The following is a 21668-nucleotide window of genomic DNA, read 5'->3' as shown; positions in this document are numbered from 1 at the left end:
GAGGGACGGAAGAAAGGACCTGAGGGCCCAAAACACTGCACGGAGCTCCAGGACGTTGATATGGAGGGACTTCTCCGTCAGGAGCCAAAGGCCTCTCGCATGCAGATTTTCGGTGTGCGCTCCCCACCCTTCCAGGGAGGCATCCGTGGTCACTGTCTCCTGGTGGCCGGGGGTCTGGAAGTCCATGCCCGCCGTCAGATGCGCGCGGGTGCCCCACCACCGGATCTCTCGTCGAGTGTGATCCTCTCCTCGAAGCTGCCCGTCGCCTGGATCCAGCGCACGTCCAGGATCTCCTGCAACAGGCGCATCCGGAGCCTGCACAGGCGGATGAGGTAAATGCAAGAAGACATCATTCCGAGGAGGGACTTGATGGACCTCACTCTGGCCGCGTCCGCAACCAGCATCCGCTGCACCTTGCCCAAGATGGCCCTCGTCCTTTCCTCCGGAGAGGCCAGAAGCGACACTGTGTCGAGCTTCGCTCCCAGAAACAGTGCGTCTTGCGCGGGCACCAGGTGGGACTTGGCGTAGTTTATGGAGAATCCCAGGTCCGTGAGTAGTTGGACGGTCCTCGCCGTGTGCTCCGCGGCGAGCTCCTTCGTCTTTGCTCGGATGAGCCAGTCATCCAGGTAGGGGTAGACGTGGATCCCCTCCAGGCGCAGCCGCGCCGCCACCGGTGCGAGGCACTTGGTGAACACCCCGGGTGCCGACCTCAATCCGAAGGGAAGGGCTCTGAACTGGTAGTGACGCCCTTGGACCACGAATCTGAGAAACTTTCGGTGTCCTTTTAGGATGGGGATATGGAAGTAGGCATCCTCCAAATCCAACGACGACAGGAAATTGCCCTCCTCCAGATGACCCAGGGCGTGTTGGACGGTGACCATCCGGAACTTCTGTGCCTGATGAATTTGTTTAGTCGTCGTAGGTCCAGGATGGGACGCCATCCTCCCATCTTCTTCACGAGGAAGTATCTTGAGTAAACTCCGGAGCCCCGAAGCCTCTTTGGGACGAGCTCGATGGCGCCCTTCTTGAGCATCGCCTTTACCTCCAAGAGAAGTTGAGGGACGTGATGTTCTTTCCTGGCCACAGGGGGGACGCGCAGGAACCTCTTTAGAAACTCGAGCGTGTGACCCTGGGCTAGGGCGTCCAGCACCCAACGGTCGGTGGAGATGGACTCCCACACGCTGACGAAGCTCGCGAGCCGGCCTCCCACCGGGGTGCTTCGGTGGGGGCCCGACCCCACGGCCGGTTCAGTCCTGCTGCGACGAGGCTTTGCCGCCTTGTCCTCCTTGGCGACGACGGCGGGGTCCGCCTGACTTGCCTCGTCCCCTGTAAGCTTCTTGCTACGACGAACGGGCCGCTTGACGGTAGGTGGAAAATATGCCGCCGGAACCATTGGAGGCTCCCGGTTTGCCTCCGCCGCTCCAAAAGGGCGGCCGCCGTTGCTGGAGAACCCCAAGAGCCCGGGCCATCTCCGTGTCTGCCTTGATGGCTTGAAGGGAATCGTCCACTGTTTTCCCAAACAGGTTGTTTCCGTCGAACGGCATGTCCAAGACTCTGGTCTCCACGTCGGGCCATCTCCATGTCTGCCTTGATGGCTTGAAGGGAATCGTCCACTGTTTTCCCAAACAGGTTGTTTCCGTCGAACGGCATGTCCAAGACTCTGGTCTCCACGTCCTGACAGAAGTCAGTAGCCTTGAGCCATCCACGCCGCCGAAGGCACACGCCGTTGCCCAACGGGCGAAATCCAGTGTCGGCGATGTCCGTCGCAATCGTAATAGCGTGGTCCGACGCCACCTCTCCTTCCTGTAAGATCTCTAGGGCTTCCGCCCTCTTGTCGTCCGGTAGGAAGTCCAGCAGGGGGGCCAGTTTGTACCACAACTCCCTGTCGTAGCGGGCTACGATAGCCAAGGAGTTGACCGCCTTAATCGTCGCTGCAGACGAGATGACTCTGCGTCCCATCGTATCTAATTTCTTTCCCTCGCCGTCCGGCGGGGAGGTCGACGTAGAGACCGCGTCTCCCCCCCCCCCCCCGCTTTCTTCCTGGCCGCCGCGGAGACCACCGAGTCTGGGGTCAGCTGTGCCCGAAAGCACAAGGGGGCCACGTCCGGGACCCGGTACTTCTTCTCGTACCGATCCCTTCTAGCCGACATCGTGGATGGGTTCTTGAGGAGGGCGAGGCCCTCATCCCAAATATCGTCCAGTAGAGGTACAGAGAGGACAGTCTTGGCCTCGCGCCATTGATAAAGGAAACCTTCCTTCTCCTCTTCCAGGCAGAGCTGGAAAAGCTTGGATGCCCTGGCGATCATGGAGTGACGCGATCCAATCTCGTCGGGCGGATAAGCCCGGGTGGGAGGGGACGACGGCAGATCCTCGTCGTAAACCTAGTCGTCCGTACCCGTCGCGGCCGTGTCTGTCCCCGTATCATCCCCACGAGTCGTGGACGGGGAGGAGGGCTGAACAGGGCGCGATGGCTGAAAAGGAGGTGAGGATGAATCATGCTTCTCTTAGGGGGGGGGCTCCCAGAAGGGCCTGGCTCCGGGTCCCCCGTCGGGAGCGGTTCCTCCGCTGGTGGTAACGGCAGTCTCGTCCTTATCTCCGAGCATAAGGACTGTATAGCCAACAAAATGGCCGCCGAGTTGTCTTGCGGCACTGGTTGAGGGGAGTCCGACGGGCGGTTCGGGGCCCCGTCGGCACCCTCGACGTTATCGTCGTCTCCTACGTCGGGATCCCTCCCGACAGACTGGTCTTCTTCCACGCCAACGCCGAGGCTTAAGACTTCGATCAGCTCTTCCTCAGAGGTTGAGGCCGAATCCATGACGACCTCCTGCCCCCCCTTTTTCTTCTCCGTCGGAGGTTTCACGGGGGTCCTGTCGATGGGCATAAAAGAGGACTCCCTCCGCGGTGGCAGGGAGACTGAGCCCTGAGGTCGCCACCACTGGTGTAGCCTCCACAGGCTGAGCCAAGGTCGCCGCGACTGTCTCGATAGAGGCCTTGGCCGGATGGATCAAGGCTTTCACCACCTTAGGTGCGCTCACCGCCTTCTCCTTGGGTGGGGGGAGTCACTGCCTCGCTCCCCCGCCGATGGGGCCTTCGAGCTCGACCGGGGTCTCTCCAGGAGCTTCGCCGGGTGCTTGGCCTTCCTCTTACCCGAACCAGAGCGTTGGCTCGTGGTTGATGGCGCCGGGGAGGATGCGCCCTGCCTGGCGCCCGTAGAGCCTGACCGTTCGGCGCTCCCGGTGCCAGCGGACTCGCGGTGCTTGGCCTTGTGTTGGACCCTCGTCGCCGGGGCGTCCTCAACGGTCTTAGAAGACCGCTCGGACTACTTCTCGCCTGACGGGCTCTTCCCTTCCAGCCAGTTGGCGAGACGTTGATGGCGGTCCTTCATGGTCCTCTCCGACATATTGCCGCAAAACGCACAGTCCTTCTCCACGTGCGTCTTGTCCTCATGTAGGCAGTAAAGACAAAGGGAGTGTTCGTCCTCCTTAAAGACATTCTGAAGCTGGCATCCAGGGCAGACCCTGAACAGCTTTCCGGGCGTCGAGCTTCCCTTCTCTTGGGCCATGTCCGAGATGGGCCTGAGAAACTTCTGGAGTCCTCCAAAAGCGTGGCTTGACGAAATCTTCACCCTTGAGGGGCGTAGACGAATCCGACACGGGTCCCCATTGATCGGATGAAGAAACGGTGGAGCTTGAGGCTCTTTTGACCGAAAAATAGAAGTTTTTTGAGAAAAAACGTGAAAAAAATAGCACTAACGCTTGAGAGCAATAGCACGAGGATCCCAACACTTGAACGTGCGGTAAAAATCTGAAGATGGCTGCCAGAGGCGGGGCTTAGGTAGAAGGCAGTCATTGGCTGTGGTCAGTATGACGCAGAGATCAGTGATTGGTTACTACTACGAAAGACAGATCAGAAACGAAACTGATACTGATTTTTTCTTTACCGAGGATTCCCAGCCTGACGACGGGGAATATTCATGAGCATGTGAATCCATGCCAGACCCCATGCTGGAGAAGGCTCAATATCAAGCAATACAACAACTCAACATTAAGCAACTCTTACCTCCTCATCAGGCTCACCTTAGGTGAACAGGTTGCGCAGCACTGCCTGGCCGACTATGGACTCCTCCCTGGAATCCCGGTCGACGCAGTAGAATCTCGTGAAGGTGTGCGTCGACCTCCACGTAGCAGCCCTGCAGATGTCGAGCAGGGGCACACCAGACAGGAACGCTGTAGTAGCAGCAATCGCTCTAGTCGAATGGGCCCTCGGACGGCCTGGCAACGGTCGGTTTGCCAACCGGTGACCGTGCACGATGCAGCCAGAGAGCCATCTGGAAATGGAAGTCTTCGAGAGAGCCTTCCCTTGATTCACAGATCCAAAGTTCACAAACAGCTGTGATGTCTTCCTAAAACTCTTCGTGCGGTCCACGTAGAACTTCAGCGCTCTAGCTACATCCAGCGAGTGCAGAGTCCTCTCAGCCGGCGACGCGAAGAAAACTGGCAACACCAAGGGCTCGGTGAGGTGGAAGTCCGACGGCACCTTGGGCATGAAGGAGGGGTGCGTCCTCAGCACCACCTTTGTGTCGTGAAAAGTCAAGTATGGAGGCTTGCAAGACAGGGCCTGAATCTCTCCCACTCGTCGTGCAAAGGTGATGGCCATGAGGAATGCTGTCTTCCACGACAGAAACTTCAACGGCACTGAATGCATAGGCTCGAATGGGGCCCCCCATGAGCCTAGTCAGCACCACGTTGAGCTCCCACGCCGGGGCAGGGGTCTTCACCGGCGGGAATGATCGGAACAGTCCTTTCATAAATTCCTTCACCAGTCGATGAGACCACAAGGACGCCCATCCTGTAGTTCTGGTGTAACATGAGACGGCAGCCAGATGTACCTTGATGGAAGCGTGAGATAGGCCAGCCTTGGCCAAGGACAATAGGTACGGCAATACTTGAGGGGCCATAATCCGCAGAGGGTTAATCTTCTGTGCACGGCACCAGACAGAACCTCTTCGATTTGTGTCCGTAGCACTTGAGTGGAGGATGCTCTGGCCTTCGCGAGAACCTCTCTGCAGTCGACCGGGATGTCGTATCCCCCAAACTCTAGTGCTGCAGGAGCCAGGCCTGCAAGTTCAGGGACTGGTTCGTGATGAAGAATGGCGCCTCCTTCTCTGGAGAGAAGATCTGCGTCCGTCGGCAGCTTGACTGGTGTGGACGCTGACAAGTCCAGAATGTCCGGGAACCAGATCTGCCTCGGCAACGCCGGTGCGACGAGGATCATCCTGCACCGGGACCTCTTGAGCTGGTTGACGAGCCGGAGTAGCAACAGCGGGAATGCATAAAGGAACAGGCCGTCCCAGGGGCACGAGAAAGCATCGCCCATGCTCCTCGGTTGGGGAAACCTGCTGGCGAACCTCCGGCACTTGGAGGTCGCCGCCGTCGCGAAGAGATCGATCTGGGGCTCGCGTCATCATCGGAATAGTCAGTCCACTTGATCCTGGCGCAGTTCCCACTCGTGGCACGAGCACAGCTCTCTGCTGAGGGAGTCGGCGATGGTGTTTTTTTATCCCCGCCAGATGAAAAGGTACCAGAAACATCCCTTGGGCGACAGCCCAATGCCACAGATCCTGGGCTTCCTTGGATAGGGCAGGGGATCTGGTTCCGCCCTGCTTCCGAATGTAAAACATCGTGGTGGTGTTGTCGGTGAAAATCCTCACCACCTTGCCCTTGAGGGAAGGAAGGAAGGACCTGAGGGCCCAGAACACTGCACGGAGCTCCAAGATGTTGATGTGGAGAGTCTTCTCCTCTGGGAGCCAAAGGCCTCTCGTGTGGAGACCCCCGGTGTGCGCTCCCCAACCTTCCAGGGAGGCATCCGTCATCACCGTCACCTGGTGGGCCGGGGCTAGGAAACCTGTTCCCGCCATCAGATGAGAGCGGACACCCCACCATCGTATCGCCCGACGGAATGCTTCGTTGAGCGGGATCCTGTCCTCGAAGCTGCCCGTCATCTGGATCCAGTGGGCGTCGAGGAATTCTTGCAAGGGCCGCATCCGAAGTCTGCAGTGGCGCACCAGATAAATGCAGGAGTACATCATCCTGAGGAGGGACTTGATAGACCTCACTCTGGCCACGTCCGTGGCCAGCAGACGTTGCACCTTTCCTAGGATGGTCCTTATCCTTTCCTCCGATGGTGAGGCCCGCCGCGCCACTGTCGAGCTGTGCTCCCAGAAACAGGGCGACTTGCGACGGGACCAGGTGGGATATTGGAAAGTTGGAGAACCCCAGGTCCCTGAGCAGCTGGACGGTCTTCGCAGTGTGTTCCACGGCGAGCTCCCTTGTCCTTGCCCGTATGAGCCAGTCGTCCAGGTAGGGGTAGACGTGGATCCCTGCAGGCGCAGCCGCGCCGCCACCAGTGCTAGGCACTTGGTGAACATCCTGGGCGCCGATTTCAATCTGAACGGGAGGGCCTTGAACTGGTAGTGCCGCCCTTTGACCACGAACCTGAGGAACTTTCGGTGTCTCTTTAGAATAGGGATGTGGAAGTATGCATCCTCCAAGTCCGACGACAGGAAATCGCCCTCCTTTACGAGGAAGTATCTTGAGTAAACTCCGGAGCCCCGAAGCCTCTTTGGGACGAGCTCGATGGCACCTTTCCTGAGCATCGCCCTTACTTCCAACAGCAGTTGAGGGACGTGATTTTCCTTCCTGGCCACGGGAGGAATGCGGGGGCACCTCTTCTGGAACTCGAGGGCGTGGCCCAGGGCCAGGGCGTCCAGCACCCAACGGTCAGTGGAGATGGACTCCCACACGCCGACGAACCTCGTCAGCTGGCCTCCCACCGGGGTGCTTCGGCGGGGGCCCGACCCGACGGTCGTTTCAATCTTGCTTGGAGGCCGCTTTGCATCCTTGGCGACGACGGCGGGATCCACCCGACTTGCCGCGTCCCCTGTAGGCCTCCTGCGACGAAGGTCTTGCCGCTTGACGGTACATAGAGGAGCTGCTGCCGGCTCCCTTGGAGGCACCCTGTCTGCCTCCAGAGCTCCGAAAGGACAGCCGTCGCTGTTGGAGCACACCCAGTGCACGGGCCATCTCCGTGTCCGTCTTGATCGCCTGAAGGGACTCATCAACCGCCTTGCCGAAAAGGTTGTTCCCATCGAAGGGCATGTCCAAAACCTTGGTCTGTACGTCCTGGCGGAAATCCGTTGCCTTGAGTCATCCTCGTCGTCTCAGGCAAACGCTGTTGCCCAACTGACTGAAACCGGTGTCAGCGATGTCCGTAGCCACCGTAATGGCGTGATCCGAGGCAATCTCACCTTCCTGTAAGATTTCCAGTGCCTTAGCCCTCTTGGCGTCCGGAAGGAAGTCCAACAGAGGGGCGATCTTGAACCACAACTCCCTGTCGTAGCGGGCTACGATGGCCAGGGCGTTGACCGCCTTGATGGTCGTCGCTGCAGATGAGATGACCCGTCGTCCCATCGCATCCAGCTTCCTACCTTCGCCGTCCGGCGGGGAGGTTGAAGTCGAGGCCGATGCCCCCACACCCCCGCTTTCTTCTTGGCCGCTGCCGAAACGACCGAATCCGGGGTAGGTTGCTCCCTAAGGCACAAGGGGGCAGCGTCGGGGACCCGGTACTTCTCTTACCGGTCCCTCTTCGCAGGAGCCGTGGCAGGGTTCTTGAGGAGGGCGAGCCCCTCATCCCAGATGTCATCAAGAAGCGTTACGGCGAGGACAGTCTTCCTTTTAGCCTCGCGCTGTTGATAAAGGAACCCTTCCTTCTTTTCTTCGGGGCAGAGCTGGAAGAGCTCGGATGCCCTGGAAATCATAGCATGGAAGGATCCAATCTCGTCGGGCGGGGGGCGACGGGGGACACGTTCCGTCGTTGCCTCCGTCATCCGTACCCGGCGTAGTCGTGTCCATGCCTGTATCATCCCCATAGGTAGTGGACCGGGGGGGGAGGGGGTAAGGCAGAGGAGGCCGCAGAGGCGGGAGGAGGCGGCCTAGGATGCGTCCTCCTCTTAAGTGGTGGGCTCTCCGAAGGTCCTGGCTCTGGTTCCCCCCTCGGGTCTGGCTCAGGTACCTCCGTCGGGGGAAGGGGCAACCTAGTCCTTATCTCCGAGCATAAGGACTGGATGGCTGACAAAATGGCCACCGGGGTGTCCTGCAGAGCCGGAAGCGAGGGCTCTTGAGTAGCCTCGTCTGTGACACCGTCGCCCTCGCCAGAGTCCCTCCCGATGGGCTGGGCCTCCTCAACGACTTGGATGAGCTCCTCTTCAGAGGTCGTGTCCGTATCCACGAGGGCCACCAGCCCCTCCCCCACCCTTTCCGAGGACTTTGTGGGGGTCTTCTCGATGGGCCTGAAAGACTCCTCCCTCTGCGGTGGCAGGGAGACTCTGGTACCTGAGGGCGCCTCCACTGGTGTAGCCTCCACAGGCTGAGCCAGGGCCGTGGCGACATCCTCAATCGAGGTCTTAGCAGGGTGAATTAAGGCCAACCACCTGTGCGCCTGGGGCCTTCACCTGGGGGGGGGGGGGGGATGAGGGTCCGAGCCTCGCTCCCCCTCTGCCGGAATCTTCGAGATCGACCGGGGCCTCTCCAGAAGCTTCGCCGGGTTCTCGGACTTCCTCTTACCCGAGCCAGAGCGTTGGCTCGTGGTTGATGGCGCCTGGGAGGATGCGCCCTGCCTGCCAGCCAAGGAGCCCGACCGTTCGGCGCTCTCGGTGCCCGCTGACTCGCGGTGCTTAGCCTTTTGTTGGGCCCCTGTCGCCGGGGCACCCTCACAGGACTTAGAAGACCGCTCAGACTTCTTTTTCTTCTTCTCGCCTGGCGGACTCTTACCTTCCAACCAGTTGGCGAGACGGAGGTGGCGATCCTTCATGGTCCGCTCCGACATGTTCCCACAAAACGCGCAGTCCTTTCCCTTGTGCATCTTGTCCTCATGGAGGCAGTAGAGGCGTAACGAATGCTCGTCCTCCTTGAAAACGTTCTGAAGCCGGCATCCAGGGCAGGTCCTGAACAGCTTCCCGGGCATCAAACTCCCTTTCTCCTGGGCCATGTCCGGGTAGGCCTTGGAACATCTGGAATCCTCCAAAAGCGCAACTCGACGAAATCTTCACCCTTGAGGGGCGTAGAAACTCCGAAACGGATCCCCGTTGATCGGATGTAGAAACGGTGGAGCTTGAGGCACCATTTAACCAAAAAAATGAGAAAATCTCCTGAAAAAAGCACAAAAAAAGCAGCAAAAGCTCGAGAGCTATAGCACGAGCACTCCCAACACTTGAACGTGCGGTAAAAATCTGAGGATGGCTGCCACGGGCAGGGCTTGGGGAGAGGGCAGTCATTGGCTGGGGGCAGTATGACCCAGAGACCAGTGATTGGTTAGTACTGAGAAAGACAGATCAGAAACTAAACTGATACTGGTTTTTTCTAATCAGAGGATTCCCGGCCTGACGGCGGGGAATATTCATGAGCATGTGAATCCATGCCAGACCCCATGCTGGAGAAATAAGGCTTTCTTTTTGTCTTCCAACCCCATTAATCTGTTGTAGAAGACAAAGACGTCCACAGACTTAAAGAAACTATGAAAACGTTTCAAACAAACTTTCCTTTAGAAGATATTTTCTCAGAGGCGAAAACACAAGACCTGTACCCCCCCCCCCCCCATCCCTCGTTCAGCATTACATGGTTAAAATCTGGAGAGGGGAGGAGGGTCTTAACTACTCGAGGTCCCATTGATTGGGACCAACAGAACCCATAAGGAGGGTAACAGCCTACAAAAATGGAAGGTTTTTGCTTTACGCAAGGGAATAAATTAAGATAACATGATTGCCAGCCTAACGCCAGGGAATATTCATAGCATGTTTATTTATGAAAGATGCAATGCTGGAGAAATGTTTTCACATACCATGAACATTCTTAGCACTTTGGTCAAGCTGAACACTTTTAAAGGTTTCCAAAACTTTATTGAACCATTGAAGACAACACTAATATTCCTTTGCATATGGTCACCTAAAATACCTAAGTGCCCAGTCCCTTTCAATAATGGACATTTAAATGTGGATGAGGAAATGTAAGTGTGGTTGAGAAAGAATATCGTGAGGAGGGCTCTGATAGAACACGCCTGCCCGGTGAATCCCATGACCAATAAGCGTTCATGCTTAGGTTCTACGTTGGCCCCATTAATAAAACTAAAGCGTTAAAGCCTTTAAAGATGTGGGTAACACCTGGAACAGAGTACAGGGAACTGCAGAAATAAACAGCACTGGCCAAGTTGGTGACATGCAGTTAATTGTTATATTAAACTGTCCAGTAGAAAGAAATGAAAAAAATTAGACATTTATTTTAAATAACATCTTTAATTAAAATGTTTTTGCAAAGGCAAAATATTAAACTTAAAATAGATCTCGGTACAATAAAATACCAAGTTCTTTAATTGCATTCCAAGCGTGGCTTTTCAACATAATATCCCGTTGGTCAAGGAAGAGCAACCTTGATCTGCAATTGTACAGATGCATTTTACAAACATAATAAATATATATACCCCACCCCTTGAGCAGAACAGTATGTACAACAGCAGTCGACAAAACATTAGGACAGCAAAAAGGACACTCTCCCATGATGCCCCAGGTCATCACCCCAACTGTAGCTCCTTACCCTTATTCACACTAGAGCAATAAACTACATACTGGGGTGATGGCGTGCCAGAATTGAACAATCCGCATGAAATCTTTCCTTTTACAAATGGCAGCCTGTTTATTGCAAGTGATGGGACAAGGTTGAAGACAGTCAACGTCTCACAAAACATGCCCTGGCGAAGTTTAGTGTTGCAACACAAATGACTGGAAGAGGCAAAGAGCAACTGAAAAATAACCACTATTTTATGAATGGAAAAGGGTTGTGTCAACCCCACAGTAGCTCCAGTTCAACTCCATTCACATTTGCTAGTGACAGTAGAAGTTAGTCTAAAATTAACTGCTGCATCTCAATCAGTAAGTACTCAGACAACTCAAATATTAAGCATACAGAGGTCTGGATACCCATATAGAACTTCAACAGCTAAAATAATGGTCATAGGAATTGTTTTAGTTTTGAGCTTGAGGCAGTAAAATGCAGGTAAAGGAAATAAGACAATGCACCCCAGTAGGACATGGAAGTGCACATTTTCTGGACTAAAGAGACCTCTTCTGGAAAACTAAAATAGTGCAGCTCCACTAGTTTCTTCATACAGAGACCTATTTTATAAACTTTAAGCCAAGGAACCCTAGAACTGCCCAGGGTAACTCCATAGGCTGTTGGCTCATGCTTTTTTGCTAGCTCTGTTTCCTACAGTGCAAGCTTAGGCGCTTGGAGGAAAACAGCAAGCCAAAGTTATCATATGTAAATTGTAGTCACTGGTGGCTTAGAACATAATTTAAATTGGGATATATTTTAATGTCAGTAACAAGCCTACACAGTTTGAAAAAGCGAAAATTTAAAATACAGCAATGAACAAGAGCTATTTTAAAACCTAAAATATTTGGATAGATCAGAGCTTCTGGTTATCAACAGTACCCCAGGAAATGTCAATGGCCAACAAAAGTGACATGAACGAGGAGGAAATTTAACTTCATGAGCTAAGGGGAAGGGCTTACAACTCCATATAAAAACATAGCTAGCCACACAGAAACTGCTGGGAATACGTATACAACAAAGCATAACTTCCAAATCCAAGACGCTTAGAAACCCCATAGAAGAGCCTCCATTGGTGAGACAGGTACGTTGGAGCGTGCCTTTTCACAGCTATGAAACTGCTCCTTCGATTTTGCCAAAAGATATGCAGAAACTCAATGCAGCAAAAAAGGCACAATACAAAATAAAGTCAGTGTGTTGACATCAGAACTGGCGATACACCTTTCTTTCCTAAGCAACATTGCACACAGTAGCTCCAGTCAGGCAACGTAAAAAGCAAGATATAGTATACATAGTTTTCAAAATATAAAATAAACATTTAATAAAAATTACACAGGTGTCAAATGATAAAGTTAATGATCGCCCAATCCATTTCTCTAATGTGGATATCTATCTAGTTGCATTTCTGAAGTTTTGAGCCAGGTGGCAGTGCGGAGGGGGCGCTCAAAACGCTCGGTCATGTCAATCTTCTGGCTCCAAACAAATCTACTAACAACCGTGAAAGATTTACCCTCCCCGCAGCCTCCATTTTCATAGCACAATTTTACATTTGGAGCAGATACTAGACAGTTTGGGCAGAATCTGAAAAAGCAGGTTTCCCACGTGAGACTCCGCAAAAAAATCAGTATCTGGAAAACTGCTTTCAAAAGTCAAATGAATTTGTAACATTCTGATCAAGATTTGGGAGGAAAAAATTCTAATACAAAGGGGTTCATTTTCCAGGCTGACAACTTATTGAGCGAGTCCAGAGCAATGAGGGATGTGCGAGAACCCTTTTTGGTTACAAGAAAGTGCACCTTGACGTGTCAGCTGTCAACAATTCTCAGATTAAACCAGAAAGCAAAAAGCAACCCCCCGCCCCGACATTAAGGGTCAGCAAAGTGGAATAAGCTGTTGTAGTCTAATGAAAGAAACCTGGGAGAGGATCCCACATTACTTTAGGAGAGACACTGGTGTGTCTTATGCTGTCTCTTCGCTTGAATAACCCTAAACCTTTCACAACATGAATTTCAGGCAAGTCAGAGAAATCATTTTCTAAGACAAGAACTGTGCTTTTGCATCGCCAGTTAAAGGAAAAGAAAAGCTGCACAGTATTAGCCAGAACACAGTCAAGGTCCCAAAACCAGGTGTTGATGTGCGACTAAAAATCTCTTCAAACGGCAAAAAAAAAAAAAAAAACTTCGAAAAAGGAGGACCAAACCAGCCTACGACAGGCACAATGGACTCAAATAATATGCCAACTCGGAGATAAGCCAGAAGCACGGGTACAGGACCATGTACAAGCGCTCAAGTGGAGTGATGCAGTTTAAACTAAAGGGCTACAAGTCCCTGTGGATATGGAGAGACAGTGCAACTCTATAGCTGCACGGCCCCAGCCCCCCCCCCCAAAACTACTAAAGTTAAAAAAAAAAGAAATTGAAAAAAAGACTAAACGTGGTATTTGCTCCCTAAACATTTCTGGAGCTCACACATATGGGCCATTAAATTATATTGCTGAACGATAAGTTACTATAGAGATATAAGATTATAAATTATAAATAAAAAATACCAAATACAATATTTATATATGCTAATAAAAATCAGTAAGATTTTAAAGAGGACACCAATCACAGCACTGCTTATTAACATCTTCAGGTTCACAGGCTCTTGGTATACTTCACAGGAGCTTTCAAAGAGAAAACATGGTCACATTTAAATACATCAGCCTCCTCTAGTCAATCGGTAGCAAAAGTCGCCTAAAGGAAAAAGCTGTACTACCTTTATAAGAAAGGAAAACTAACAAAGAAATAGTAAACAGCTGAACTGCTAGCATTTAATATAAGCAGGTGCCTAACACTTGAATGGGCGGCGACACTCATTTTGAGCGTCTTGCAAGGTTTTAGGTGCCATGTGTATCTCTGCACACTGAGCTGTCGTTTGATTGCATTACGAGGAAAAACTAAAAAAGTTACTATAGCTTTGGATTTATGTCTTGGACCAAAATGAAGTTAACAAAGACTTGACAGTCAAATTATAATCCAGTATTAACAGGTAAACTTTTTCCATGAATAGCCAACCCACAGATATGAAAAGTAAAAACCACTTAAAAATCAGTGTGCTTGTCGTGTAATACAATTGTTCAAATACCGACCCACCCTTATGCCCCCCCAGCCCCCCACCAAAACATTGCACCCAACAGCCAATGTATAAAAACATCATAAAAGCCCAAGTGTGCTCTATAACATTAGGCCACTGGAGACTAGAAAGCAAATACTTAAAAAGGCTCTTTTGTCAGAGGATATGTTTAAATACACATTCAACACAAATTACAGTGCATGTGGCAAAAGATATCAGACTTGGCTCAAAAAGATGTGGCTGAAATAGAGGGAGCAACATTTGTCAGAAGGTACAACACAGCTTAAGTTCACCCCAGAATTCGAGCTTCTCTGCTCAACAGTATAGATTTACATTGTCCCGTTTTAGTGCTGGGAGAGTCGAGTCTATAGGATATGAAGTCTGATCAGTTTAAAGAGAATCGTCAAGGACTTAAAAACTGGAAGGCACATTTATCGAAGACGCAATGTCGCTAAATTCTACTAAATTGCCCTAACGCCAAGTCCAATAACCCATCAAATTTATATAGGACCAAGAGTTATGTGCTGGCATGCAAACAAATTGGAACTCTAAATATGGTTCGACAGTGTAAATGCAAAAGGTTGCGTCGTGGTTTCTAAGAAGATAGTTGTACCACAAGTTGAACTTGCATGGTTACTCATGTGGCCCTCCAGATGCTTTGGACTACAACTGCCAGGATCCTTCCCCAGTGACTATGCTGGCTAAGGATCATGGAAGTCTGAGTCCAAAGAATCTAGAGGGCCACATAATGGGTAACTAGGCAAGGGGAAGAATAATAGAGGACCGCCAGACCCTAAAAACATAGTGGGCACAAGGGCACGCCTGGCATGAGCTACAGTGGAAATCCTGATTTTCCTTCTTTTCACCAACAAACCCTGCATTGAAATTAGCTGGAATTTAAGGACTCAGTTTCACCAGCAATGTAAAACATTCAACTGAACATTTCTGTGCAGTGCTGGGTAAACGGAGAAGTGCGGGTTTATTTTTCAAAAACAACCGAAAGATTCCCACTCTTCCGATTTCATCAAAAGCGCCTCTGCAATAATTAAAGTGAATGCTTTCTAAATAATGGTGCTTGCAGCACATCCTTGAGTTACGCGTTTTATAAGGCTCTTGGATTAATGGGAGTCAATAAGATGAATTAAGAATTGACACACTGGATTTCCCTCCACCATTTACTGTAAAATAGGTTTTTGCATCACTTGGCTACGGCAGACTATAGTTGGAGAGCACACTACCTTGTCTAGAGTCCAATTTGTAGAGTTAGGGTGCAAGCCTAGGCCAAGATCAGAGCCGGAAAAAAGAAAAAAAAAAACACCAATGTGACGAAGCAGGAAAGTGAATATTAATGTGTGCACTATAAAAATAGCAAAATGCATCTACTGTATAAAACCAGGAAAATTAGAAACTGCTAGAGGTACGTATGCAAGCCCAGAAAAATAGACCCACCCCCACCCCACTTTCTTTTTAAGAATGAGTTTTGGTATTTGTTTTATTTGTACACAAAAGGGACTTTGCCAGAAGAGGTAAAACATTGCAGCTCCAAACCATATGGGACACATGGGTTATCGGTCCCCAAACATTTGTACAGTTTAGAGGGACATTTGATCTAGATCGGTTCCTTCTCTACATACAGACCTGTAGTTGGCCCCTACGGATACCACACATCTTTCTTTCACACACTGTACCTGTAAGTAGCCATGCTTCGTTACATTGCCATCATCACAGTGTTGAAAACACAGTAATCGTGTGCACCCAATACGGTTAGGTTGCAATTCGCAAATTTAGCACAGGGAAGTTGTCCTATGGAGCAGGACAATATTGGAAACCTACACAGTTGATAATTAAGGGGTTGCAGCACACGTAAAAGATAATGTACGACAATTTAGGAATACAAAAGATAGTTATTCTACAATTTGGGGAAGCTTAAACTCTTTCAAGAATGACCCAACACAAACAGTACGGGTTACGAAAAAGATAATCCTGACCAATATCCCACATTTATGCTCAACCATGGAAAACCTGGAATTGTGTCCAAAAAAAATTATCAGCCACTAAGGGGAAACGAAGAGAGAAATCAAGGGGCGCGTTCATCCTATCCGACCCTCCAATACAACTCGTGCATCAGCTGGGAAGTGACCTAGAAACGAGAGATATCCACAAGCGGGCATGGGCATTTGGGAAAGCAGGCAAATTCTTTGGCATAAAGAAAACTCTAAAACCGTGGAAGCCCCAAAAAGTGTGCCTGGACAATGGAATGAGAGCCGTATCGAATTCTGCCGCACAGGTCCAAAATAATGAGCCATCATTTTCACGCACCCTTCCGAATGAATATTTTTATGGCAGCAGAAAAACCAGAGTCCATTTTGTCCACCAACCTGCATTTAGAATTCCAACCAGACAAAAAGGAGAAAGCATTTACTAAAACACTGGGAAAATCCTGAACAAGACAATCCGATGGCCAGGAACCGATGCCTCACACAGCCTCCGAATCCCGGCCCCACAACAAAACATTTTTATAAAACCAGCCCTTTCAACCAATCCACTGTGCCCACCTAATACATAAAGCACACTCAACATATGGCACCAACACAACTAGGTAACGCACCCAATAAGACATGGACATCACCCGTTTAAGCCTCAACGACCCTCACTACAGAGCTGCTGTCAAAAAGGTCAAGTATTCAAACTTTGCCTAGACATTTAGGGGTGCAAAGCCTCCAATATCATAATCGTCCTTCCTGCTCCTGCAAACCGGTTCCTCCATCCAGCGCATCCCAAAAAGGAAACGGGAGGAGGGGGGAAGATCAGCAGGCTAGAATATATTATAAATCTCCATTTAAAAAAATCTGAACAAAAGTCAATGCTCAAATAGTTCCTCCAGTAAAAAGTACGCATATTTTAAAAAACTACAATGCTGCATAAAAAAAATACCTCGGCGAAGCAGCAGCCAGAGAAGATAATGCATATAAAAGCAAGGACAGCGGTTATGTTGACAATACAACAGTACCGACCATATGGTAAAATTTAGTATGCGTCATGGGTGGCTGTGGTGGCAGGGAGAAGCAGCACATCCTTTGAATGGCGAGCTGCAATCACTTGTATCGCTGACAGGTACTAGCGAGATCCAACACATAAAAGCAGTTTCCCAGTTCACACACCCTGCTATGTTCACCATGGCTTTCCAGTTCTGCAGTAGTGCGAGTGTGTGCAGACTTTCCCTACATTTTTGATCCAAAGTTGACTTTGCCAGTGTTCGGTTTCCAGAAGTATAAAAAAAGTTCTACATCGGCCATAGTGTCTGTGTGCGTGTCTGTGAAGGGCTAATTGCATCCTTATTTCGCCTCGTTTGAGTCCGAGTCTGATGCATCCGACATGGCATTTGGAACACACTTCACCATTCTGCATCCCCAATGGCTTTTGAAAACACATAATCTCTTCCATTAAGGTTCATGATGCCATCTTTCAGGTGAAACTTCCACTTGTTTTTACTTCTATGGATCTAAATAGGAGAGAAAAAATAAAAATCGGGTCACCTGAACAACTGCCAGCGAAGACATCGAACATCCCTTTGCGATCTCCTCAAAGAGGTGAAAATTCATTGTTTCACTGATTTTTACAAGCATATCAAATAAGTTACATGCATTGGTTTACAGTACAATTGTTTATACACTTAAGGAGTCTTCTTCTGCTTCTAGTTGGTTCTCTTTTGTAGAAGGACTGGAAGCCCGGCGCTTGCAACTAAAATACTGTGGACCATACTAGTGACGGGCGTGTGCTGCAGGTGATTGTGTCTGGGCGTGGAGCCTCTGCTTAAAATTCCACAAAGCTAAACAATTCAATTACAATGAAACAACCACACTGCGCAAGGTCACCCTTGATGTTGAATTTAATATTCAAGAAATTTCAAGGGAAGCAAAGCAACTTGTTGAACCACCCGACGTGTTTCGAGCGCTGCTCTTTCTCAAGGCTTGTGTTGCTGTTGCAAAGTGTGAGATCCTAGGAGACTTGCGTGTGAAATGCGGGTAATAACCCAAGAATTAGTTCTGATAAGCGTCGCTGATGCGAGAACTTGAATAGCAGTTTAGGAGCCTTTCAGCCGCGGCATCTATGTTATTACCCCCATTTCACACACAAGTGTCCTAGGATCTCACTTTGCAACAGCAACACAAGCCTTGTGAAAGAGCTGCGCTCGAAACACGTCGGCTGGTTCAACAAGTTGCTTTGCTTCCCTTGAAAGGTCTTAACTATGGTCTTCTACAAAAGCATGACACAATCAGGAGTCGAGATTGCATAAGCAGGACCACAAAGCAGCTCCTCGGTACGCAGCATTGACCAGGAGCTACCACTGGGGGAACGAGGAGCTAGTTCACAGTGTTACGCAAATCATTCCACATAAGATGCAAACCTAATTCTGCCCATTATTTAGGTCCCTTACGCTTTAAATATTGTATAAATATGTCCTAATATTTATATACAGGTTGTCCCAAATGCATAGAGTTAACAGGTTTGTTTGGCATCAGCTGGTCGGGTTCCCAAAAGTAGCTTTTGGTTTCGTTAACCAGGCTCTTCTATGCTACAAGCAGGAGCCAAATGGCTCCCAGCTCACCCACCCTACCTGAGACTCGGTCATCTGCTCCCCCACCGACTCCCCCCCCCCCCATGCTGCTAATTGCCCACCCTCCCCGATCGCTTCCCGCTCCTTTTTTACCGGCTTCCCTCACTGTGTTCTTACTCATGATTGTAAAGCGCTCTGTTGCTTCCCGGAGCCAGGTCCGTGCTCAATAAATACCCCAATAATAATAAACGTCAAACAGGCAAGAGAAGGGTTTCTGTGAAAGCAGCAAATAAAGAGCCTATCCACCAGGAGAAAAAAGTTGCTTGGCGGCCCAAGGGGAAAGAGCCAATGGGAATTATTTTCTTAAAAGGGAGCCGAATGCAGAATCCGTAGCTAAGACAGAACCAGATTGCCCGAGAGGGATTTGGGTGCAGGTGGAAGAGCTTGCCTGGCAGAGTTGCATCGAGTTGTTGTCATCCTTGCCTACCTTGCGTATTTACAGGACAAATCAGTAGTGTATACAATAACCTGGTATTATTTAGAGACCATCACAAGAATGAATTATATCCAAGAAAATTTTTAGAACTATTTTGGGGAACACTTTACATGCTATGTTAATAAAGGGGGAATGAGCCAGTAAATGAACATTTGTTGAAATATATTAAAAATACAGCCTCCTAGAACCCAAAATTATGCAAGACACATTGGTCTCCGACAGTAACATTTATTCCCTTGGTTTTCTCATGAGCAAGTATCTGGGTTTGCGAGTATGGTGTAAAACGATGGATTTTTTTTCTACTCAGTGTCCCCTTTCTTTGCCAAGAATTCCCTCTGTGCTCCCTCATTTCTGCTCTCCCTCTCGTTCTTGCTCCCTCTCTCCCCACCCTGGAATGCTCTGCCTCCCTGTACTACTCCAAATCTACCACTATTTAAATCCAACCTCAAAGCGCTCCTTTCATTTCCTAGCACTGGACGCTACTGCATCACACAGTTTTCCTCCCACTACCCTTAATGGGTAACCCTACAGCACTTTTCAGTCAACCGTCCATCCTTCCTTCAGTATTTTCTCCACAATCCTGTTCCTATGTTATTCTGTTGTGTCTTTGTGCCTGGTTTATGTTTCCACCTTCCCCTACAGCATCTGGTCTTCAAGTCACACCATGTCCTCTGCTCGGTTATCAATGGAACATTTTTTTTAAAGAGTTTGTTCCAAAAAAAGCATTACTTGCCGTATGATTTTTTTATAAATACTGTCATTTTTCCAAATAAGATTGGGCAGAAATAGAAGGATTCTGCCATAAATAGACTCCTAATGCCTTTAGCATGGAGTGGATTCCTCTTCCATTTCAATTTTATAGCCCATGCCTGTGACACGCTTCAATACAACAAGAGGACTTGCTCTCCAAAATAAAAGCTTATACCTTAAACGAAAGCCTCTGGGACGAGTGTAACCAAGTCAACCCTCCCAAGCGTTCTCATACCCATGCCCAAGCTAGAAAACATCTGCCTACGTTTCAGAGAAAATGTCATTGTTCTAAAGATTATTCATAGAATGTTTGTCTTTTGTATTTGACAACCCTTGACAGCATGTTCATGCTAGCAGTTGTACCCATGCTTTGCACTGTAATTCACACAAAAAAGACAGATGTATATTTATTTTGTATACTTGTTACATTGTCTATACCATGGAACCTACCCACATGCCGATTTTCAGGTTTGTTGCATGTTGGGAAGTATGCTGAACATTTCGAACAGACACATCCACAAATTTTCCTTTAATACATATAGCGATCTGAGAAGATTGTCTACAAAAGAAATGTGTGTTTTTGTATGTACGGCTGTTTGTGTTTATTATGTTAGCAAGATGGTGTGCAGTCAAAAAAGTCGAAAACATGTCAAAAGACAATGTCGAAAAAAAAGTCGAAAAAAAATCGAATGTTTTTTTTTTTAATTATGTTTATTTTGGGTTCCGGGAGTGGTAAAAAAAAAAAAAGGTAAAAACCACAAAAACAAAAGAAAAAGGGGGGTTGGGGGACCCCCCCCCCCATTTCGAACAAAAATTAATAAACCTAGCAAGATAATAGTAGGCAAATAGTGGCGTTCGGTAGACAAGGGGAACGGCAACTACCCCAGCATTGAAAGCTAGAGGACAACCTCATTTCTTTATTTTAAATAAAACCGAATTCAGATTAAAAACAGCCTAGTGCTGTCCCAGATTTTGGGGTGGGATTGTCATGGTTCGGGTTTTCTATCAGCGATAGTTACCCATGAAAATAATATAACGTTAGAAATTTAGATAAATCCCTGCCTCCCCCAAAGCCTTCAGAAAACGAGCTGGTGAGGGCATCCTACCTTCTCCCATTAATGCCCCCTGAGGAAGGAAAGTGGTAGAGCCAATAAGTGCAATAGACAATCTTTCTTCTGGACCATTAAGGCTGTGGAGCAAAACCCTCTGTCAGTTCAAGAGAATGGGGGTTGAGAGAGTACTTGGGGAGGGGCACTAGTCAGTCATCTGATAGGATCCCCAGCTCCTATAATATTGGCCTCCAAGCATTCACAAATTGTGTTTTCATAGCAGTCCACTTTTAGATGCGAGAGGCTGAGGAAGAGGAGGCAAAAAATAAAACCATTTGTTTCCCCTTGGTTGAGCGGAATTACTGGGACCCACTTTAATTTTGATTGTTTAAAGCACGGATCTAGCTCGAGGGCAGCGGAGCACTGCACAAAGTGTGGGTAGCCCGTGTTTGGGCTGGCATCTTTTAACAGAGCAGTAGTGAGGTCTGTGCATCCATTGGAATGAGTCCTTGGTCAGGTGTTGTTCAAAGAGCCCCGTTTTGAGAGATTTAAGAAATTGAAGAATTGTGGGGGCATTCTGAGCCTACACCGCGATAGAGTTCCAGCAGGTGGGTGCATGCCAAGAGACGGCTTGTTTGAGGGTCCTCTGTTTTGCACAAGTTGTGATTTAAGCTGGTTTGTCGATTTGCTGTGCAAAGAGCGTGTGCCACCAGATGTGTAGCTTAGCCGCCATGTGCGCTACTCATGACTGCTTTGTAGATACATGCAATCTTGAACAGTAGCCTCGCTTTGAGTGTAAGTCAATGTAGTTTGCGTAGAATGGGTGTAATCCAATCAAATTACGGTGTGCTCGTAATAAGATGTGCTGCAGCGTGGTGGATGGCTTTTAGGGGCGCCAAGTGAGCAGCTGGGAGGCCCGTCAGGAGAGCATTCCCCCCCCACCCCCCAATCAATGTGCAAGACCACAAGGGCCTGCACTACAGTCTGGAAGTCCTGCAGCGGGATGAAAGGTTTGATTTTCTGATTCAATTTGAGGAACACAG

At 49.4% G+C, this 21668-nt stretch overlaps 1 protein-coding gene across 3 annotated transcripts in view; it reads right to left on the bottom strand.

Annotated features, from left to right (window-relative positions):
• Positions 1-10325: 10325 nt before the first annotated feature.
• Positions 10326-21668, bottom strand: part of GTF2A1 (general transcription factor IIA subunit 1) — a 132032-nt gene continuing 120689 nt past the window's right edge. For all 3 annotated transcript variants that reach the window (XM_069637856.1, XM_069637857.1, XM_069637858.1), the window contains one exon: positions 10326-17274. In XM_069637856.1, coding sequence (XP_069493957.1) covers positions 17167-17274 — 108 coding nt within the window. In that variant the 3' untranslated portion in view covers positions 10326-17166. The remainder of the gene's footprint in view (positions 17275-21668) is intronic.

Source organism: Ambystoma mexicanum, chromosome 14 (assembly GCF_040938575.1).
Source record: "Ambystoma mexicanum isolate Mex_15411 chromosome 14, UKY_AmexF1_1, whole genome shotgun sequence".
Classification (NCBI taxonomy): Eukaryota; Metazoa; Chordata; class Amphibia; order Caudata; family Ambystomatidae; genus Ambystoma; species Ambystoma mexicanum.
The sequence above is the reverse complement of the archived record's forward strand: the minus strand, read 5'-3'. Positions and strand labels throughout refer to the sequence as shown.